The 21,971-nt window shown below is 66.1% G+C and overlaps 1 protein-coding gene across 2 annotated transcripts; it reads left to right on the top strand.

The window, feature by feature from the left end:
- Positions 1-122: 122 nt before the first annotated feature.
- Positions 123-21,780, top strand: SCRIB (scribble planar cell polarity protein). 2 transcript variants are annotated; one of them, XM_086694986.1, is made up of 37 exons: positions 123-634; positions 1,866-1,983; positions 2,092-2,170; positions 2,268-2,357; positions 2,461-2,517; positions 2,616-2,679; positions 2,775-2,849; positions 2,918-3,062; positions 3,399-3,517; positions 3,741-3,940; positions 4,039-4,205; positions 4,288-4,415; positions 4,490-4,615; positions 5,385-5,552; positions 5,675-6,076; positions 6,721-6,783; positions 7,182-7,271; positions 7,781-7,858; positions 8,511-8,834; positions 9,418-9,498; positions 9,583-9,837; positions 10,375-10,485; positions 10,588-10,881; positions 10,972-11,160; positions 17,593-17,703; positions 17,807-17,854; positions 18,049-18,123; positions 19,035-19,103; positions 19,713-19,820; positions 19,908-20,067; positions 20,164-20,293; positions 20,396-20,581; positions 20,675-20,817; positions 20,904-20,941; positions 21,051-21,125; positions 21,308-21,359; positions 21,440-21,780. In XM_086694986.1, the coding sequence occupies exons 1-37, from the start codon at positions 476-478 to the stop codon at positions 21,574-21,576; spliced, it is 4,914 nt and encodes a 1,637-aa protein (XP_086551112.1). In that variant the 5' UTR covers positions 123-475; the 3' UTR covers positions 21,577-21,780. The 2 variants fall into 2 exon arrangements, with proteins under 2 accessions (XP_086551112.1, XP_086551113.1); XM_086694987.1 differs by lacking the exon at positions 21,051-21,125.
- Positions 21,781-21,971: the final 191 nt, after the last annotated feature.

A 21,971-nucleotide genomic window follows, 5' to 3' on the forward strand; every position in this document is an offset into this window, starting at 1 on the left:
CAGGCTGTGCGCGGGACCGCTACGGGTTCTCGGAGGCGCCGACACCGCGGGGCCTTGTGGGGGTTGCAGTTCCCGGCGGCGATGGGCGGCGAGGGCGGGCCTCGGCTTCCCGGCGGGCTGCGCGGCGGCCGGCGGTTGTCGGCGGGGCAGTCCGGCGGGCAGCGGCGGCCGTTCCGGCTGCGGCACAGCGGCGGGCGAGCGGGCTGGGCGGGATGCGGGGCCGCCGCCGCCGTCTCCTAAGAGTCTGAGCGCTGGCCGGGCCGCGCGCCCCCCCAACCCCCTCCCCTCTCGGGCCGAGCGTTCCGAGCGCGGCCCGGGCCCAGCGCCGCCGCCGCCGCCGCCGCCGCCGCCGCCCCGCCCCTCCCCCGCCCGGCCGGCCGGCCCGGCGCTCATGCGGACCGGGCCCCGCCCCCCGGCCGAGCCCGCCGCCCGAGCCCGCGCCTGAGCCCGCGCCGCGCGCCCGCCAGCCCGCACCATGCTCAAGTGCATCCCGCTGTGGCGCTGCAACCGGCACGTGGAGTCGGTGGACAAGCGGCACTGCTCGCTGCAGGCCGTGCCCGAGGAGATCTACCGCTACAGCCGCAGCCTGGAGGAGCTGCTCCTCGACGCCAACCAGCTGCGCGAGCTGCCCAAGGTGAGCGGCCGCCCGCACCTACCTGCCGCCCGGCCCGGCCCTGGGCACCGGTGGGCACCGGTCGGCGGGATCGGCCCCGCGGCGGCTCCCGCTCGCCCAGGGCTCGTCAGCAGGCGCTGGCCCCGGGCGGGGCACCGCAGCCTCCAGCTGGCCCTGCTGGTTCTTACTGGCCAACCCCACCCTCCTCACCCACCTCGGGTGCTGGCGCCAGGTGGCAGTGCTCCTCGGGTGCTGCTTGGGGGTGACAGGGATAGCCACAGTCTAGGAGCGAAGGGAGCGCAAGCACGGGGGCGGTGGATGGGATGGAGCCCGTCGAGGTGGGTAGGCGAACCTGGTCAGGCAGGTGAAGACTACTTTCTCACACTGCCCGGGAGGCGAGGAGCCCGGCGTTCTCCGACTGCTCTCCTCCTGGGGGCTGAGGCGGGGTAGGGGAGCTGTCCTCAAGGTCCTTGTCCCTGATAGGTCTGCTGCCTGTCTACCTCTCCTTGCAGTTGTGCGTCCCGGTCAGCTTGCTTTCCTTCTAAGGCTGCTCTGGAGAAGAGGTTACTAAAGGAAGCAGGTCATAAAAGGATTTCCTTTTCGGAGACCGCTTGCCAAGCGGCCCAGTGCTTGGGGCTGTGTGCCACAAAGGGTGTGGTGACCCTGTTCTGGGCTTGGGTGGGAGGGCTCTGTCCCTCACCACCTCCAGGAGTCTTCGGCCCCCCTGCACACGAAACCGCTGTACTGGGGGTACTTTGCTGATTTTGTCACTTTTCTTCGTGACTGCCCAGTCCTTGCCGCAGATCTGGGCCGGGTCGGTTGGGTGCAGCAGCAGAGCCAGCAGGGGCCCTGGAGGACTCGCCACTGGACGGGGGGAAGAGGGCTTTCAGGTTGCATGTGGAGTCCTTAAGGGAGCACACAGGGCGAGGAATGGAGAATCACCCAGCTAGACGTGAGAGTACTCACCAGCCAAGACTTGGAACGCTTTGGAAAGAGAGCGGCAGGGAACGTGTCTGAGTTGACGAGAAGGGACCAGGTCCCAAAAGGAACTTAGAAGCTTAGGGAGACGGGGGTGTGCGTTTTTCTGTCCTTTTCCTGCTGCGGACTGAGGTGATGTGGCAGGACCCTGGGTTTCTGTGGGGCCTGCAGCAGGCAGGGGCCCTTGGGATCTGTGAGCTGTGAATTCGTGTCCGCTCTTGGAGGGGCCCTCTGCTAGAGTCCAGACACCCCTGACCCCACTCCCTGCCCGCAGCCCTTCTTTCGTCTGCTGAACTTGCGGAAGCTGGGCCTGAGTGACAACGAGATCCAGCGGTTGCCCCCCGAGGTGGCCAACTTTATGCAGCTGGTGGAGCTGGACGTGTCCCGGAACGGTGCGGGGCCCAGGGCAGGTCTGGGGTGGAGCCTAGGGGAGGCAGGGAGGACTCGGAGTCCTCAGAGACCATGGGTGTCTCTCCATGGCGGTCCCTCTCCTACTACAGACATTCCGGAGATCCCCGAGAGCATCAAGTTCTGCAAGGCCCTGGAGATTGCAGATTTCAGCGGGAACCCTTTGTCTAGGTGGGTGATGGCCACGACAGGGGTGGGGGGCAGTAGCGGGTGCGGGAGGTTACGCAGCCCTGTTCTGGACACCTGAGGTCCCCTTCCTCTGGTGCAGGCTCCCGGAAGGCTTCACTCAGCTGCGCAGCCTGGCTCACCTGGCCCTGAATGACGTGTCCCTGCAGGCGCTGCCCGGGGACGTGGGCAAGTGAGTGCCCTCCAGGGCAGGGGAACTCGGCTCAGCCCTGCCTCTCCACTTATCCCCACCGTCTCTCTGTTTCCGTCACGCCCCACCTCGATCTCTCTTTCAGCCTCGCCAACCTGGTGACCCTGGAGCTCCGGGAGAACCTGCTCAAGTCTTTGCCTGCGTGAGTGGGCTCGGGTCCTCATCCGGTGCCTGCCTGGGCCGAGGCCCTCGGGGCTTTAGGCCGTGCAGTCGAGGCGACACCTGCTGTTTGTTCCGCAGGTCCCTGTCCTTCCTGGTCAAGCTGGAACAGCTGGATCTGGGAGGCAATGAGCTGGAAGTGCTGGTGCGGAGAGGGCGGGGCCGTCTCGGGCGAGGCAGGGCCGGGGACCTCAGGTTCTCGCTCTGACCCTGTCGTCCTGTCCCCGTCCGTTTTCGCAGCCCGATACCCTGGGGGCTCTGCCCAATCTTCGAGAGCTGTGGCTGGACCGGAACCAGTTGTCCACACTGCCCCCGGTGAGTGAGGGCGCGGCACCCCCTGGCCCGTGCTCAGCTGCTCCCTGACCCCCTGCGCCCACCTCCAGGAGCTCGGGAACCTGCGGCGCCTGGTGTGCCTGGACGTGTCGGAGAACCGGCTGGAGGAGCTGCCCTCTGAGCTCGGCGGGCTGCTGCTGCTCACGGACTTGCTGCTCTCCCAGAACCTGCTGCAGCGGCTCCCTGACGGCATCGGTCAGCACCGGCCGGGGCACTGCGGGGGCGTGGCTGGCGGGGAACCCGGGCCTGGAGGAGGGCCCTTTCGGGGAGGGCTCTGACTCTACTTACCTGGACTCCGAGAGACGCCCCCGAGAAGGGGAATTAAGCCGGGGTGGGGATGGGCCCGGTGAGCGGGTGAGGGAGCCTGGCAGTTCGGCTCCGGGGCAGGGAGCTCAAAGCGCTGCAAGGGCAGGTGGGTTGGGTGATGGGGGCCGGGTCTGCAGCAGGACAGGGCTCTGAGCTGTGCCCCGCACGGGCTGCCGGGCGGGGCTTGCCCCACACAGCGGTGTCATCGTGTCTCCCCGATACCAGGTCGGCTGAAACAGCTGTCCATCCTGAAGGTGGACCAGAACCGTCTGTGCGAGGTGACGGAGGCCATCGGTGACTGCGAGAACCTCTCGGAGCTGATCCTCACGGAGAACCTGCTGACGGTAGGCCCCGGCCCGGTGGGACCGGGGACACTGAGGCGGGGAGAGAGGAGCGCCGTGTGGCAGGCCCCGGGGGTCTGCCTGGATGGGAGGCTATGGCTGGAAGCGGTTCCCTGCGGGGGACAGGGAGCGGTGCCAGACCGAACCCCGCAGAAAGGTCCTCTTCTCCTTCCGGGGACCGGGGCGGTTTCCCACCGACCCGTGACCCTCCCTCGGCCCCGACCAGGCTCTGCCCCGCTCTCTGGGCAAGCTGACCAAGCTGACCAATCTCAACGCGGACCGCAACCGTCTGGAGGTGCTGCCGCCCGAGATCGGAGGCTGTGTGGCTCTCAGTGTCCTTTCCTTGAGGGACAACCGTCTGGCCGCCCTGCCGCCCGAGCTCGCCCACACGGCTGAGCTGCACGTGCTGGACGTGGCTGGAAACCGGTGAGCGCTCGCCCTGCCCGGCCCCCGCTGAGCCAGCCGAGCCTGCCGGCCCCCGCTGAACCTCCCGTGCCACCCGCCCCCCCCCCCCCGGCCCCCAGGCTGCGGAGTCTGCCGTTTGCGCTCACCCACCTCAACCTCAAGGCCCTATGGCTGGCTGAGAACCAGGCACAGCCTATGCTCCGGTTCCAGACGGAGGACGACGCCCAGACCGGCGAAAAGGTTCTCACCTGCTACCTGCTGCCGCAGCAGCCCCCACCCAGCCTCGGTAGGTGACCGGCCACGGGGCCACGGGGCGGCTGTGTCTGAGGGGCAGGGCCGGGCGTCCCCTTGATGACCGCGTCCTTCAGAGGAGCCGGGGCAGCGGAGCCCTTCGGAGAGCTGGAGCGACACCCCGCTCGGTCGCGTCAGCGTCATCCAGTTTCTGGAGGTCCCCGCTTGTGGCGACGACGCCGAGGAAGCTGCTGCTGAGAAGCGGGTATGGTGGGGGCGCCCCGGGGGGGGAGGGGGCGCATCCTCCCTGCCCCCCCCTCACCCCCCTGCACACTGCAGGGCCTGCAACGTCGGGCCACGCCTCACCCCAGCGAGCTGAAGGTGATGAAGAGGGGTGTCGAGGAACGTCGGGGCGAAGCCTTGGCCTGCAGGCCCGAGTCTGGGCCACCCTCGCCTTTGGAGGAGGTGCCTATGGGAACCCGCCTGGCACAGAAGGGACCCTGGCCCCGGGCGTCTTGTCCATCACGGGTGTAGGGCTTTGGGTGCCTAGGGGTGGGCGCGGGGGCTGGGAGGAGATGAGCCCGAGGGGCAGGGGTCCAGGGCCAAGTCCGCCACGCTCTCCAGCGGAGCAGGGCCCCGTCACACAAGGGCCGCTGGCGCGAGTGCAGGGGGACGTGTGGTGTAGACGCGCCGGGTAGGAACCAGAGGCGGTGTAGGGGCGGGGAGCGAGGGGAGCGGGTCAGACCTGCCTCGGGTCCTCACACAGCCGGAAGGGGCACGACCGGCTTTGGCATGGCACGCGGGGACCTGAGTCAGGTGGGCCCGGTGGTGCTCGTTTGGAGGTTCCTGGCGTTGGGGTCGGGGAAAGCTTGGGGACGCTTCGGGTGCAGCAGGGTATCTGAAGCCTGGAGGGACGCGGAGCCGGGCCACCCGCTCTGTGAAGCCGCCGTGGCTCATGTGCGGAACCGTGCTCACGTCTGGGCGCCTGGCGGTTGTCAGTCTGGTGGTCTTCTGGAACCTGCCTGGTCCCCATCTTGTGTCTTGCGGGAAGACCCCCGAGGGGCTGCGCCACGGATCTGTGGCTTTGCACACCGTCTGTTCATCTTGATGGTGGCGTGGCTTCCCTGGGGGCTGGGACAGGCTCCGTCTACCCGTCAGGGGGTGAGCCCACCGGGGGCTCTGCAGTCGGGGCAGCAGAACGCCCAGGCCGACCAGCTGCCTGACCCTGCCGTAGGAGAAGAGGCTGAGCACCGAGTCTGGCCTGAGCAAGGACTCACAGCCGTCTGATGGCACGGCCTCCCAGGGTGACCCCGAGGGGCTGCTGACCGAGACGCAGGGGCCGAGCCAGCAGGAAGCCGGCCCGGGCACCCCAGAGGAGCCTGCGGAGGAGACTTACGAGGAGGTGAGGCCGGGCCTCTGCCCCGCGGAGGTCTGCAGTGGCGTGCTGCCCAGCGTCCGGGAGCCGCGTCCGGGCAGGGGGCCCGTGCAGACCACGCCGCCGTCCTCACGCCCGGCTTCACGCAGCCCACAGTGCGCTTCGCAGAGGACACGCTGCTGCTGCCCCCGAGGGAAGACGGCGAGAGCGAGGAGGGGCAGTCGGAGGCGCCCTGGCCCCTGCCCAGTGGGAGACAGCGCCTTATCCGCAAGGACACGCCTCACTATAAGAAGCACTTCAAGATTTCCAAGCTGCCCCAGCCCGAGGCCGTTGTGGCCCTGCTGCAGGGAGCACAGCCGGACGGGGAGGGCCCAGCAGGGCCTGGGGGCTGGCACAACGGCCTCCACACAGCCTGGGCTCCTCGGGACGAAGAGGAAGGTGAGAAGGAAGAGGAGGAAGAGGAGGCGGAGGAGGAGGCTCCTCCGGACGAAGAGGAGGCTGAGAAGGAGGCGGCGGAGGAGGCGGCCCTGGTCTCCGCACCCTCCATCAAGGTGGGTCTCAGCTCACATACCCGGTCGACCCAGGCTCTGCTGGCCCCTGCAGGGTCTACACTGCTCCTCAGCGGGCCTCCATCCACACTGGTATCTCGGGGCACTCACGGTAGCTCTTGGCTCCTCCCCAAGGGCTGCTGACCGCGAGGTCTTCCTGGGCTGGGTTCGGACTTGGGTCCCGAGGCCCTGCCGGCCCCACTGTGGACCCACGCCCCAGTCCTCTCCCTGGCCCTCAGGGGGCTCTCGTGGGCCCGCACAAGGTCCTGCCTGCTCCCTGGGGACACGTCAGCACCACAGCACTTCTGTGCATCTGACGTCGAGGTTGTGCGTGGAGAGCGGATGTGATGCCGTGGCAGCTGAGGGGCCTAGGTGGCCGTACTCTGGGACAGCCAGACACAGGCTCAGCCTGCCCTGGGGGCCCCCGACCCGCTGATCCCGCCCCATTTGTTGTTTTGGCGGTGGCAGTGGTAGCCCTGCGTCTGGAGCGGAGGGGACCGCGTGCCCCGGGAGACGGGCCGGTGCTCGGGCTGCGGGAGCTTGGTGTGGTCTTTCCTCTCTTTTCTGCTCTCTGCGGGGCCGGGTAAGGCGGTGGCAGGGCAGGGTCGGGGCTCACCTGCATGCCTTCGCTGGTCCCGTCCTAACAGGGGGTGTCGTTTGACCAGGCCAATAACCTGCTGATAGAGCCCGCACGCATTGAGGAGGAAGAGGTCTGTACCTGCTCTGTGCTCTGCTCTGTGCTCTGTGTCCCGGGCTGCTGGCCTTGCTTCCCGGGCTGTGAGCTCTCACGCCTCTTGCCCCCCCTCCCCCAGCCCCCTGCCCCCACACGCCTGGGCAGATCCCGCCCACCTCCCCGGTGCTGGGGCCAGCCGGCCCTCTGACCCAGACGGACAGAGATGGGTGCGGGCCTGGGGCAGGCAGCCGGTGTCAGCAGGGGTGCTGGGGCGTCTCCTGCCTCCCAGCTGTGGGGACCCTGGAGCTTTGAGGCAGTATCTACAGGTGGGGGCAGGGCCTTGGGCACGGTCCAGGCTGTGCTCTGCTCTGTCAGTGCCCGTCGCCGTGCAGGCCCCCAGGCGGCCCTCGGACAGCCAGCCTGTTCTGTTTCCAGCTCACGCTCACCATCGTGCGGCAGACGGGGGGACTAGGTATCAGCATCGCTGGTGGCAGGGGTTCTACGCCCTACAAAGGGGATGACGAGGTGAGGACCTAGGGCCCACGAGGCCCCCTCTCCCTGCATCCCCGCCTTTTTTCTGCGAGGTTTTTCGTGGTTTTGAAAGCTGTTCCACTGCACTCTGCAACCTCACGGCGTGCTTTCTTCTGGTGCCTGCTCACCCTCAGGGACCCCTGGCCCCGGGTGCCCGGCCCTGATGGCTGACTGGGGACAGAGCCGGGCAGGTTAGTTGGAGGCAGTGCCGGGTGCCCACGCTCTCCTCAGCATCCCACTTTCCCTCCGTGGGTCACCCCTGTTGGGTCTGGGATTGAAAACCGTCTCAAGAGATTGACCTGGGCCTTCTAGCTCCCTGACTCACAGGACTTCCAGCGGTGAGCCCAGCGCCCATGACTGCCCTGCGCCCTCGGGCATCTCTGCGAGCCTGGTGCAGGGTTTCCAGGCATTGCCCAGCTGCTCCCCTGACGGGACGGGACAGCATGGGACCCCCTCCACGGCCTCCGTCCTGTCTCTCCGCTCAGCCTCTGCTTCTTTTCCAGGGTATATTCATCTCTCGAGTGTCAGAGGAGGGCCCTGCAGCCCGGGCGGGAGTCCGGGTGGGTGACAAGCTCCTCGAGGTGGGTTAGGGCCCCCCCCACCCCCCACCCCCCACCCCCCAAGGCTGCACACAGCCCTTGCTGTCAGGGAGGGAATCCGGGTGGTGCAGGGCACTGGCCGTGCCGGGGGTGGAGGCTGGTCGGGGAGGTGGTCACACCTCTGGCAGGCTGGGTCGCTGGCTTGGTTTCCTGCTCCCGAGCCTGGGCAGGGGCATCCGGGAGCTCTTGCGGGACACACCGGGGCAGGGTCTGAGGGCAACGTGCCCTTTCTGCAGGGCCCAGAAGGGGCCAGGAACGGAGGCTATGGGCCAGGCTGGTGTTCGCCCAGGCAGGGCTGAGACCACGCTGCAGCTCTCTGTGGAGGAGTGTGTGCCGTGGCCAGTACGGCAGGGAGAGCGGAGGAGAGGGAGCCCGACCAGGCTGGGGTCAGGGAGGAGGGATGGCGTCAGACACCCGGCGACCTCGGGCGTCTTCAGTCGGGCCGCTGGGCTGAGGGACGGGTGCGGGCCGGCAGGAAGGACACCCTCGTGTCCGTCAGCCGACCCGCGGCCTCACCCCGGGTTTGTGCGAGTCGCGGGGCTGGCTCTTTTTCCCGTCTCCCGTCTGTGGAGGGAGCGTGCGCAGGGTCTCCCCGCGGCCGTGGCCCTGCCCTGACCGGTGTCCCGCCCCGCAGGTGAACGGCGTGGCCTTGCACGGTGCCGAGCACCACCAGGCCGTGGAGGCGCTGCGGGGGGCCGGCGGCACTGTGCAGATGCGGCTGTGGCGGGAGCGCATGGTGGAACCGGAGAACGCGGTCACCGTCACGCCCCTGCGGCCGGAGGACGACTACAGCCCTCGGGAATGGCGGGGAGCTGCCCTGCGCCTGCCCCTGCTCCAGCCGGACCCCGCCGGGCCCCTCCGCCAGCGCCACGTGGCCTGCCTTGTGCGCAGCGAGAAGGGGCTGGGCTTCAGCATCGCCGGCGGGAAAGGCTCCACGCCTTACCGGGCCGGGGATGGGGTGAGGCGGGTGATGGGGTGAGGCGGGGGCCGGGGATGGGGTGAGGCGGGGGCCGGGATGGGGTGAGGTGGGGGCCGGGGATGGGGTGAGGCGGGTGATGGGGTGAGGCGGGGGCCGGGGATGGGGTGAGGCGGGGGCCGGGATGGGGTGAGGCGGGGGCCGGGGATGGGGTGAGGAGGGTGATGGGGTGAGGCGGGGGCCGGGGATGGGGTGAGGCGGGGCCGGGGATGGGGTGAGGCGGGGGCCGGGGATGGGGTGAGGCGGGTGCCGGGGATGGGGTGAGGAGGGTGATGGGGTGAGGCGGGGGCCGGGGATGGGGTGAGGCGGGGCCGGGGATGGGGTGAGGCGGGGGCCGGGGATGGGGTGAGGCGGGGGCCGGGGATGGGGTGAGGCGGGGGCCGGGGATGGGGTGAGGTGGGGGCCGGGGATGGGGTGAGGAGGGTGATGGGGTGAGGCGGGGGCCGGGGATGGGGTGAGGCGGGGCTGGGGATGGGGTGAGGCGGGGCCGGGGATGGGGTGAGGCGGGGCCGGGGTTCGGGGCCGGGGTCGTGCGCGCGCCACTCAGCTCCTCTTTCCCCTGCAGGGCATCTTCGTTTCCCGCATCGCAGAGGGGGGCGCTGCCCACCGGGCGGGTACTCTGCAGGTCGACGACCGAGTCCTCTCGGTGAGTGGGCGTCGTGGGGCCGGCCGACCGCCACATCCGCTCCACCCACCTCCCAGGGCTCCCTGACGGGCCTCGCTCTTGCAGATCAACGGGGTGGACGTGACCGAAGCCAGGCACGACCACGCCGTCTCTCTGCTGACCGCCGCTTCCCCCACCATCGCCCTGCTGCTGGAGCGCGGGGCCGGAGGGCCCCTTCCCCCCAGCCCTCCGCCAGCCCCCCCCACACCTCCCAGTGTGGCCAGCACCGCCGCGGCCGCTGCCGCCCCTGGGGAGTCTGGGCCGCTGCGGCTGGCCCCCAGCCTACCGGCTGCCACCTTGGAGGGGCCGTACCCAGTGGAGGTAAGACCGTGGCCCTCTCCCTGCCTGTCCCTCGCTCCCCTCCGGGTCCAGAGGGTTCACGCCGGGTGGGAGGAGCGCCCCGCCCTCTCCGTTCTGGTGCCAGGCCACTGGGCGTTCGTTTCTTTTTTTCATTTTTTATTTAAAAACAAATTGTTTTTTGGTGCTTATTCTTGAGAGGGACAGAGCGTGAGCAGGGGAGGGGCAGAGAGAGGGAGACATAGAATCTGAAACAGGTTCCAGGCTCTGAGCTGTCTGACTCGGTGCTCGAACTCAAAAACCGTGAGATCATGACCTGACAGAAGTGGAAAGCTCAACTGACTGCGCCACCCAGGCGCCCCTGGGCCTTCGTTTCTTGGCCACCTCCCCACGTGGTCTTTTTGTCAGTCCTGACGTGGCGGGGCCACCGCCCAGCGTCCCTAACAACCTGTCTGCATGCAGCCACCCTGGGCCCGTACACCCTCTGGGTTGGAGAAGCATCCCTTTGCTGCTCCAACAGGCTCATTCCAACCAGCTCCTCACGCCCTTGGGTATCCCCAGGAGATCTGCCTGCCGAGAGCCGGGGGCCCACTGGGGCTCAGCATCGTCGGGGGCTCTGATCACTCCAGCCACCCGTTTGGTATCCAGGAGCCTGGCGTATTCATCTCCAAGGTAGAGTGGGCCCCGCGTGTGTCTCTGCTAGGAGGGCCCGGCCCAGGCAGGGGGCAGCAAGGCCTGCAGCCCACCGGACCTCACCTCTACCCCCACTGACAGGTGCTCCCACGGGGCCTGGCTGCACGCAGCGGCCTCCGGGTTGGGGACCGCATCCTGGCAGTGAACGGGCAGGACATTCGGGAGGCCACGCACCAGGAGGCGGTCAGTGCCCTGCTTCGGCCCTGCCTGGAGCTGGTCTTGCTTGTGAGGAGGGACCCGCCACCCCCGGGCATGCGGGAACTCTGTATCCAGAAAGCTCCCGGCGAGAAGCTGGGCATCAGCATCCGAGGGGGCGCCAAGGGCCATGCGGGGAACCCCTGTGACCCCACAGACGAGGGCATCTTCATTTCCAAGGTGAGGGCCCCTCCTCGGCCGGCCCCGCCCCACTGGGTTCCTCGGGGAAGAGGAACCATCGTAGACCTCGAGGTCCGGGTCTCTCTGCAGGTGAGCCCCACGGGAGCAGCGGGGCGTGACGGCCGGCTGCGGGTGGGGCTGCGGCTGCTGGAGGTGAACCAGCAGAGCTTGCTGGGCCTGACACACGGCGAGGCCGTGCGGCTGCTGCGCGGCGTGGGCGACACCCTCACCGTGCTCGTCTGTGACGGCTTCGACACCGACGCTGCCGCCCCTGCCGAGGTCAGTGCCCACCCCCATCGGCGCCCTGCCACAAGGACGGGGTCCTGTTTGCAGCGCAGCCTAGACGTGCGAGGAGTGACCCTGTGTGGGCTGGGAAAGCTGGTCTTTCCATCTCTAGGCCTGGGGAAGCCCTCGGCCACTGTGAGTCCACGTGGGAGGGGGCCACGGTCCCGGGTGGGACAGGGCGTGTGAACTGACGGCACGATTGGGCCCTAGAAGAAGCCGGGTGCCTTCGGGTGGGCGGCATCTGCAGGGCAGGGCCACGAGCCGCGACAGCATGGCTTTGAGCCACGCACGCAGCGAAGTTGGGGCCCCTCGGGACTCTGCCTGCAGACACGTGTGGGGACCCCTCAGGGGACCTTGCTTCCCAGGACCTACCTCAGAGCGGAAGCCACGTGGGACGTGTGCGGGGCCCTCGGTCTGAACGAGTCTGGCCTCTGAGCCCGGCTTCCCCTCTGCTCTGGAGGGTCCCCTGTCTCACCCTCTCCCACCTTCTCCACTGCTGTCCCCGGGGCCCCCAGGCAAAAGGTGACGCGGCTGTGCCTGCGCCCCAAACGGGCCTCTGAGGACCCTTCGCCACAGTGGCTGCCTACTCTGCCTGGGGATGGGGCAGCCCCTTCAGACCGGCCGTCTGCAGCGCATCCTGGGGACGGTGGCTCCCTGCCACCCTGTCCCTGCACTGCCAGTGGGGGCTCATCCCTGGTTCTGTGTATCGTCTGCTGCGTGGAAGGGAGGCTGTGCTCACACTCTGCGCTCCAGGCCAGGCCAGATGCCCCGCGCCCACACCTCCCTTTGCCTTCACGGGAACCCCGGTGGTGGCTTCTGGGAGGGGTTTCTCTTAGGACTTGAGGTCTAGACCGGGTGGTCCCAGAGAAGGCTTTACCTTTTGTGCGTTTCCCGTGTGTGTTTAGAAAAGTTTACAAGTTTGCTGACTTGAAAGCCTTTTAGTTGAAGAGAAAAGAACAGCTACGTGGTGAGGGGCTCAAACCCCCAAGGGAGTGGGGCTGGCGTGTCCCCGAGTTACGGGGGTGCCCACACTTGGCTTTGCCGTCCGGGCACGTGGTTCTGCTGGTAGCCCTTTCACGTGGCTGTGCCTAGTGGTCCCTCCACGGGTCGCCACGTCTGCGCCTTCCTCCAGCACGCTGGCCAGCAGGCTCGGGAGCCCGTCTCTGTGCTTTGGGGGCGTTTGTGCGGGAAGGAGGCCTGGGGGCACTCGGACCGTCCGTCTGTCCTCGCAGACCGACCTGTGCTCTTTCGTGTTTTGAGCGTCAGCTTTTTGTTATGTGGGACGCAATTGTTTTTATCGCTTTTGCTTTTTAAGAGTGATTTCTTTGAGGTTTTAGAAACCTAAGTTCTTTGTTAATTAAGTTTTCTGATCTTTCCTTTGTGTCTTTGGATTTTGGGTTTTGCTTAGGAAAATCTTCCTTGCTTCAAAGAATTGTCAGAATGTCGCTGTGTGTTTCTTGCTTGTACTAATGTAACTTTTTAAAGACAGAGCTCTGCAGTCCCCCTGGATTGTTTTCCGAGTGGGCGATGCGTCATCTCAGGAGCGGGGACTGCTCACCTGTCACTCCCCACGGGTCTGAGGACCTGGGGCCATCTTTGTGAGAGCTCAGTGTGTCCAGAGCTGCTGCACGTGGTCCTAAACACGGTCACTTTCTGGTGCCCTTGGATCCCTGATTGGTCACGTCACCTTTTGCTTCTACTTTAGAAAAGCTTCAGTCTATCTCTCTGTGTTTTCTGTTCCAAACAAACCTGTCAAGTTCTGTAACAAAAATTGATTAGGACTCGAGAATTAGCCTTGATCTCGGGAGTTCTTCTACCGCGAGAGTGTGTTTTTTCCAAGCCCACGTGTGGACCGCTCTGCTCTTGCTTACTGTCCTTGCGTGGAGGTCCTGCGTCCTGAGCGGCGTATGCGGGTCTCGCTTTCCTGGTCAGGCCCCCCTGGTCCGCTCTGGCGGCCTTGCCCCCGTGCCAGCAGTGAGAAGTGGACTGCACACACTTCTGTGTGCCCCAGGGCACGGGGCAGGGCCCTCAGAATGCTCTCCTCGCTGCCCGCCCCGCCCCCCCCCCCCCCCCCCCCGGTGTCGTACCCCAGGCTCGTGTGAGAGCCCGTCTGAGCCCCGTAGGGTCCGGGCTTGCCGAGTGTCCCCTGAACCCTTTCGGGTCCTGAAAACCAGTCTCAGCGCCAGCTGGTGCACTGGCCGCCTTCCTCCCGAGCGCCCCTGGCAGCTCGTTAGAGGCGGGGCTCATGAGAACTTGCTGGAGCCGGCTCCACCGGCGAGGCCAGTGCTCCCTCTGTTCCAGCGCAACCCGGGGCACAGCCCTTCCTTACGGCGGAGCCTTGGGCAGGCGCTGGCTTCCCGGCCTCAGTGTCCTCGCCTGTGTAGTGTAGCGTCTGCTTCCAGGGAGGATCGGGCGGTGGGAACGGCACGGCACACGCCCACCGTCCCGTCCACACGGACGGCCACCTGGCTCCTTCCTCCCACCCTCTGCGCCCACGGCCCTTCCCCTGTGCGGTCACGTCCCTTCCTAACGGAGCAGCTGTTATCTTGCCCTCCGGCTCACGTTTGCCAGCGTGTCTCTTACTGGCTTTCCCAGGGGCCAGCATTCGGGCTTTGGCCACGGGTACCTTTCCTTTCCAGCGCTCCCTTAGTCTCTGCCGTGAGGGAGGGCTCCCCCCGCACGCCTCCGTGTGCCTCTAGGAAGAGAGCCCCTCCCGGCCGCGGGGCCCGAGACAAGGCGCTGCCCGGGACAGGCAAGACCGCACGCCGGGTCCCTCCCGTTGTCCCGACGGGGTTTTAAATAACAAGCTGGGGCCTTGGAAAGCTTCAAGGGTAGCAACCGAACCCTTTTTTGTTTTTGTTTTTAGCATTACTGTGAATTCACAGGTCTGTGTGTTCTTGATGTCTTTGAACCCATTGTGTTTTGCACTCACACTGTCCCCTCATTGGACATGTGGCTTCTGTTTAGTGTGGCACCTGTCATTCGATAGCTTCCTTGCACTCCTGAGTGACCAGGTATTTCCTCCCCCGGCCCTGGAATCGGCCATTTCTGAGAGGACCCTGGCACCTCTCAGCCACGAGTGGCGCTTCGGCACCACCCCCCCCACCCCCCCCCCCCCGCCGCCCTGCCCCATACTGGCCTGTGGCACTCATGGTGCTCGGCTCATTGCTTCCCAGCCTCTGCAGCACGTGCGGCCCAGGATGTGGATGTTTCTAGAAAGAGGAAAGCCATGAGTTTGTACTGTTCTTTATTTTTTTATGTAGGCTCCACACCGAACATGGGGCTTGAACTCGTGACCCTGAGATCAAGAGTCACATGTTCCATTGATTAGTCAGCCAGGTGTCACTGTACTGTTTTTTGTTTTTGTTTTTTTGACGTTTACTTATTTTGAGATAGAGAGCAAGTATAGGGGAGGGACAGAGAGAGAGAATCCCAAGCAGGCTCTGCACTGTCAGCACAGAGCCCAACATGGGGCTCGAACCCACAAACCATAAGATCCTGCTCTGAGCCGAAACCGAGAATCAGATGCTTAACTGAGCCACCCAGGCGTCCCACTGTACTGTTATTTTTAATTCGTAATTAAGTTTGCAGGGTTTTTACTTCTGATTTTATATTTGTGTCTCTTTTCTATCAAAACTTTAAGTATTGTTATTATGTTCAATAGTTCTGAAGCTGTTAATACCAAGGTCGTTGAGAGCAAGTTAAGATTTCCCCGAGTTCTTAAGATTTATGGGGCGCCTGAGTGGCTCAGTCGGTTGAGCGTCCGACTTTGGCTCAGGTCACGATCTTGCGGTCTGTGATTTCAAGCCCTGCATCGGGCTCTGTGCTGACAGCTCAGAGCCTGGAGCGTGTTTCGGATTCTGTGTCTCTCTCCCTCTCTGCCCCTTCCCTGCTCATGCTCTGTCTCTCTCTCTCTGTCAAAAATAAATTAAAAAAAAAAAAAAAAGATTTACTTACTAGGGTGTATGATCCCAATACTGTGTTCTAAGTGACTTGGAATAACTCGTCGTGTTGTTATGCTGCCAGCCTGGTAGGCAGCTGGGCTTCCTCATTCTCGGTGTTTAGGGATGGTTTTAAACTGCTCTTTTGTGTTAGTGTGAGTCTTTACGTGGTCCCAAAGCCAAAACTACAAACAGCACTTTGAGGAGTCGGACTTCTGTCCCTGCAGGCCACCAGGTGTGTCAGTCTGGGGTCAGTCTGCCATGATTTCTTTTTGAAAAATATGCGCAAATACATAAAATGATTTTAAATTTGGAAAAAAGCGAGAACAGGCCAGAGAATCTCTCGCTCAGAGGCCGTGTGTGCGCCTCCCCCACGGTCCCCGGCGTCTCTCGTCGCAGAGGGCTCAGTGCGGGAGTGCGCGGGTGGGAGCCTGGTGGCTGCGTCTCTGCAGTCTCCCCGACCCTGACCTTGTGGCCCGTGGCCGCTCCCCGCAGGCTGACCCCTGTCCCCCCAGAGCCTCCTGGCAGGGCGCACAGATGGCGGTCTGGCCCGTCACCCGCGGTCTCCACAGTGCTGTCTGCAGGTGTCCTCACTGCAAAGTGACTCTTTTCCCTTTGAAATCAGTATCGTGTGGGGGGACGTTGGGAGTGTCTGAATGTCCGTCACTCGTCCCGTGTCCGCCGCCAACTCTAGCGCCTGCAGGGATCTCTGGCGTCAGTGTCGCGGTCGTTGCCAGTGATGACATTCTGAACTTGCTCCTCCCGCGTTTGTCGGTCGGCCTTGTGCTGCCAGGAGGGGCTCCCCCTTCTCTGCAGTTAGATACTCCCCCGCCTGCCCCGATCGCAGACTCACTGGCCTCCACGTTGTTTCACGGGTGATGGTTTGTCGCCATGGCCGCTGCTTTCATGCTCCAGTAGCCCTGGACTTGGCCGATGGAAGGGGCTCCCCGCCAGCCCCTCTAAGCTGGCCCACGATCCTTGGAGCAACCTAGTTTCCGGCACAACGGGTCACTCTGGGCTCATCTCATGTTCTCCCGCCCGACTCTGCGGCACATTCCTCCAAGGAGTGCTCGTTCCTGTTAGCGGAAAGTGGTATTTAGAAGCCAAGATCTGGGCCCCAGGTGTGCTCGTGGCCTCCGCGCCTCTCGGCGGACGGGCTCTTCCGTGAGTGGGTGCGTGTTGACATTTGTGTCTCTGACTGTGGAAAAGCAGGAGTTCACGTCGTCATCCACCATCCCAGTGGCCTCCCAGGCCGGCCCCTCCCTGTGTACGTGGCCTCCTCTGCCACGATGGACCCGGCCGCCTTGCCGCTTGTGCTTTCCGCTCAGTCCCCGTGCGCGACTGTGCTCCCTGGTCTGAGGGCCCCGCCTCTCTCAGGCCCGCCTGCGGCCTTCTGACTGCCATGTTCCAGAAGGTGAGAAGGTGGGCTCCTTAGCGTCTGTTACATCTTCCACTGTTGTCAGAATCTCAGTCCCAGTTGGGGGTCTCCCGCTGCAGGGTTTCTGTCGAGCCCGCGTTCCTAGCAGACTCCACTCTCCCCCTCTAGCCTCTTGCCTGTCCGGCGCCCAGTTCGTGTTGTCATACCTGCCTCATGGATGGCTCCGTTCGTCATGACAGCGTCCCTGTCTGTCCGTTGTTTCCATCCTTGAGCCCCTCTTCTCTGCTGTGGGCACCCCCTGTCCTCGCTCTCCATGTGGCTGGCACCTCTCTGCCCTCCCCTCACTCACCCCTTCACTCCGGCTTTCTGAGTGTCGGCCGCAGCCGGATAGGTGTTTTGGCCCACACCGACAGCCGCCCCCGTCAGCGGGAGCCGTTCACACCGAGGGGAGTCTCCGTGCCTCCCCTCCGGTTCCTGCTGCTGTTCACGGCTGAGATCCCCCTCTTGTCTCTCGTGGGATTGGAGTGAGCCCTTCCCGTGTTTCCGCCCACCTGTGTTCACCCTCGGGGCCCACGGTTAAAGCACAGTTTGGGGACAGACCGTACGCTCTTACCCTCCTTCCTCCCACTGCTCTGCCGGCCGGTACCTGGCGGGAGACGGTGCCCGCCCCCCTTACCACCCCGAGCTGCCGGGCTTCCTCCTGCATTGTGTCCTTTGTTTCAGAATGCTTTCTGGGCGCTCGCGCTGCAGATTCCAGAAGCAGCCTGTGAGTCGGAAGAGGCTTTGTGCCGCCAGGCACCCCTGCCCGGTGCCCCCCATCCCCACCCCATCTCGGTGTTGTCACCTGCTTCCCGGGCTGAGTGTACACGGTCAGCCTCCCCTGCCTCCTGCCACGTGTCAGAATGGCCTCTGGTGCTCGTGACGTGCATCCATGTTCTGAGGCAGATGCAGTGACGGCACAACGTCCGGGGTGCCGGCAGTACCCGGTCACGGATCTGCCCACCCCAGAGGCCGCCTCAGCCATATGGGTCGCTGGCAGGTTCAGCCTACCTGCGGAGGGGACCCCCGAGACCGGGGGTCCCGCCCTTAGCCCACGTCTCTCCTTAGGTGTCCCCGGGTGTCATTGCCAACCCCTTCGCGGCAGGAATCGGCCGCCGGAACAGCCTGGAGAGCATCTCCTCCGTCGACCGGGAGCTGAGCCCCGAGGGCTCTGGCAAGGTCAGAACCACCTGCAGTTCAGCCCCAGGGGGCGGGGTGGGGGGAGGGGTGGGCGCGGAGCCTGAGGCCGGTGGTCCCTGACTAGTGCCTTCTCTGCTCATAGGAGAAGGAGCTACCAGGACAGACCCCACAGTGGGGACTGGAAGCTGTGGTGAGTGTCCAGGTGTCCCTGCCCCGTACGCTAGGCTTCCCTTCACACTCGGGCCTGGGGCGCCGCAGGGTGCCAGGGTGGACAGTAGGCAGCGGCCCAGATGCCCACCAGGCCCTCCCTTCCCCTGGCGGCGACCTGTCCCACACTCAGGTGCAGACACGGCCTTTCACACCACTGTCTACTCTGCTCCCCAGGGTCGGGGCCCGGAGGGCCTGAAGCTGGACCACCGCACCCTGGCCGCCACGCCCGGCGCTGGCAGCACGCAGAGGGTCAGTGTCCAGGTCACAGCCCGGCCCACTCTCTCGTCTGCCCTCTAGGCTCTGACCCACCCCTGCCTTAGCCTCCCTCCTCCCCCAAGACCCCAGGGACCAGGCAGGGCCCACGGGGGCACCTGAGGCAGAGGCACGCGGGGCTTGGGGGCCGGATCCCAGGAAGCCCCCTCCCCTCAGACCCACCGGAGGAGAGCCTGAGCCTGGCCTGAGGGCTGGGGAGGGGCGGGCAGAGGCAGCTGGAGGCCTCCAGAGCCACTGGGGGGTCTGCCATTGAGGAGGACAGCTTTAAGCAGCCGTGATGAAGGCCGGGCCGGAGGAAAGTGGCCCGCCGCTGACAGCCGTGCTGGACGGGACGGACGTCGGGTCCTCAGCCCTCCCCCACGAGACGGGAGCAGCCCTCCCAGCGGCTGCCCGAGGCGCCAACATGACCGAGAGCGGCAGGGAGTCATGCTGGGGGGCATCTCGGAGGCTTTGGTTGTAGACCTTCCCTCAACTGTGAACAGCTGAGAGCGGGAACCCCACGGCAGGGGTGGGGCCTGTGTCCTCTGACCAGGAGGACTATGCCACGGGGTGGCAGGCGAGGGTCTGGGCCTCCCTGGCTCACGCCCCTTCAGAGAACACGGGGAGGGGAGCCGGGGGCGCTGCCCACGGGACAGCTGCCTCGCTATGGTCAGAGCCTCCTTCCTGTTCCCCTGGCGTTGTGGGGTGCAGAGGGGACCCTGGGGGGCTCCAGGCTGTGGCCTTTGGGGGGGCACCCTTCGCACTGCCCAAACAGGTGTTTATGTCCACCTGGGGGTGCCCCCTGGACTGGGGTCAGGTCAGGAGCCGAAGACCAGCTTCTGCCAAGCACCCCACCCCCTGCGAGGCCCCACCCCGGCCTGACCCTCACTCCAGCCTGACGCCTGCAGGTCCTGTCTGGAACAGCCGGAGGGAAGATGGCCGAGGCTCCCTGCTCCCCCTCCCCCAGCTGCCAGCAGGTGAGTGCCTAGTGGGTGGGGGGCGGAGGGGACAGCACCTCCCCCCAGCCGCCACTCGGACTGTGAGGGCACAGCCTGCCGGCACCTCCCTGGCCAGAGGTGGTTGGTGGTGTGGGTGAGGGCTCGCCGGGGCCCCCGGGGTCAGGGCTGCCTCACCTCTGCCTGTCCTCTTGTCTGTGAGGCCCTGGGGGCCAGCTTGGCCCTACTCAGGCTCCCTGGGTCAGCTGCATGAGAGGGCAGCGGGGGGTGGGCACTGGCAATGCCAACTCAGAGGCCAGCTCCCGGCCTCTGCCCCTGCCCAGCAGATGGCAGACAGGTAAGTGTCGGCCCCGTGCCCCTGGGTACCCAACCTGACCACTCACCTTGGCTCCGTGTCTCTTTCCTGCACCAACTCCCCCCCCCCCACTTACCTGAACCCCGATCCCTCCCTCTGCTGACAAAAGCGGCTGAGGCCTGGCCAGGGGACTCTGTGGCCCCCAGGGATAGAGGTGATCCCCGTTTTGTGAGCGCTCTGACCTCCAGTGTGCGGGCGTCTCGGGCAGCTGGTGGGGACAGCTGGCGGCTGATGATGGCTGTCTCTGCACGACTCACGTGCACCCCACCCCTCAGCTCCCCTCCCCGCCCTCCCCCGACGCACTGCCCACCAACGTGAAGCAGGCCTACAGGACCTTTGCCGCCGTGCCCGGCCCACACCCGCCGCAGGACACCCCCGCCCAGGTACACGGTGGGCGGCCCGCCCTTCCTCTGCATGTGCTTGCGGGGCGCGTGCCGGAGGGGCCGGGCCTCAGGACCCACTCTCCCCAGTCCCCCACACCTGGGCCCGCGGCCTCCCCGGAGCAGCTCTCTTTCCGCGAGCGGCAAAAGTACTTTGAACTGGAGGTACGGCTGCCCCAAGCCGAGGGGCCCCCCAAGCGCGTGTCCCTGGTGGGGGCCGACGATCTGCGCAAGATGCAGGAGGAGGAAGGTGAGCGGCCGGATGGGCAGCGGGGAGGGCTGGGGCCAGGCCAGGGCCTGACCTGTCCCCCCCCCCCCCCCCCCGCGCCCCCTTCACCCCCCCCAGCCCGCAAGCTGCAGCAGAAGAGGGCGCAGATGATGCGGGAGGCAGAGGGCACCGGGCCCCCCCTGGACCTGGACGGGGAACCCCCCGATGAGCCAGAGGAGCTGCCGCTCCCGACCGGCCCCACCACAGGGTGAGGGGGCAGCACCCAGCGTCTCCCCGGGTGCCCCTGTACCCCCAGCATTCCACCCACCCGGCCCTCCTGTCCCATCTCCTGTCCCATCTCCTGTCCCAGGCTCGGACCCTCGTCCCCCCTGCCTCCGGGAGGCAGCGCCCCGGTGCGCACAGCCAAAGCGGAGCGGCGCCATCAGGAGCGACTCCGTGTCCAGAGCCCCGAGTTGCCTGCGCCCGATCGGGCTCTGTCCCCTGCCGAGCGCCGTGCCCTGGAGGCCGAGAAGCGTGCACTGTGGCGGGCGGCCAGGTGAGGCCCCTGCGGCCCAGCGAGGCCTCCCCTGCCCCCGCTGCCTGCGGCCACCGCACCACCTGCCCAGCCCCGCCTCCCGTTTGCTCTCAGGATGAAGTCCCTGGAACAGGATGCCCTCCGTGCACAGATGGTCCTCAGCAAGTCCCAGGAGGGCCGAGGCAGGCGCGGGCCCCTGGAGCGGCTGGCGGAGGCCCCCTCACCGGCGCCCACCCCGTCACCCACCCCGTTGGAAGGTCTGTGTCCCGGTAGGGGAGGCGGCGGGCCTGCCCTGCAGCCCACACCTCCCCCAACACCCACTTCTTGTCCCCCCCCCCCCCAGACCTCGGCCCCCAGACCAGCACCTCTCCTGGACGCCTGGTGAGGAGTCAGCAGTCGATGCCTGTCCCGTACCCCCCTCCCCAGACTCTGCCTCTCCCCTCACCCTTTTCACGCTCTCTGCCTTTCTCCCTCACGCTGTCCTTTCAAGGCCTTGTCTGGGAGGAAGTTTGACTACAGGGTGTTTGCAGCCCTCCCTTCTTCCAGACCGGTCTATGACCTGCAGGTACAGGCCCTTCCGCGGGACAGCCGCATGGGCTCCTGCCGCCTTTGCACCAGGCCTGTCCCGCCCTCTCTGCCTGTCTCCGGTCCTGTTCCGTGGGCGCGGGGACCCCCACCCCGGCTCTCAGGGGTGGTTGCAGGCAGCCCCTGGCTGCAGTCCTGACCCAACCCTTCTCCCCATCACAGTCCCCAGATTTTGCTGAGGAGCTGAGGTCCTTGGAACCGTCTCCTGGCCCTGGTAAGTGACAGGTGAGGCCCGGGGGTGCCCCCAGGCCACCCCACCCCCTGTCAGCTCACTGCCCTGCCTCTGCCCACCAGGCCTGCAGGAGGAGGACGGAGAGGTGGCCGTGGTGCTCCTGGGCAGGCCCTCGCCTGGCCCCGAGGAGGTGACGCTGTGCAGCAGCCGCCGCCCGATCCGGCCAGGGCGCCGCGGCCTGGGCCCAGTGCCCTCCTAGAGGTCCTGGGTACCTCCCCTGACTCGGGTGGGGGCCCTGCCCGCAGCACCACCGCCCCTGCCCCGAGTCTTTTAACCTGGGTGTTAGCATTTTAAAGAGGCCCCTCCCCAGTTGGGACCTGTTGGCAAGACTGTAACTAGTGACGTTTGTACAACCAAAGACTCTATTTTGTGGTTTAAGAAGAATAAAGTTGACTACGTTTTACCTCCTGTCTGCCTGCCTGCCCACACCCCGGCTGGGGTTCACGGTGGTTGGGGTGGGGGGGGGGCCGGAAACAACGCTGAACCCCCCAGGCCCTCCCCCATCCCGTGCACCCGGAGCAGCGTGCCCTCCATCCGGGCCCCCCCCCCCCCCCGCTCCCCACACGGGGTGGCGTGCACACAGTGGGAGGCAGG

The sequence above is a fragment of the Puma concolor genome, chromosome F2 (genome assembly GCF_028749965.1).
Source record: "Puma concolor isolate L17-30 chromosome F2, mPumCon1.1.hap2, whole genome shotgun sequence".
In the NCBI taxonomy this organism is placed as follows: Eukaryota; Metazoa; Chordata; class Mammalia; order Carnivora; family Felidae; genus Puma; species Puma concolor.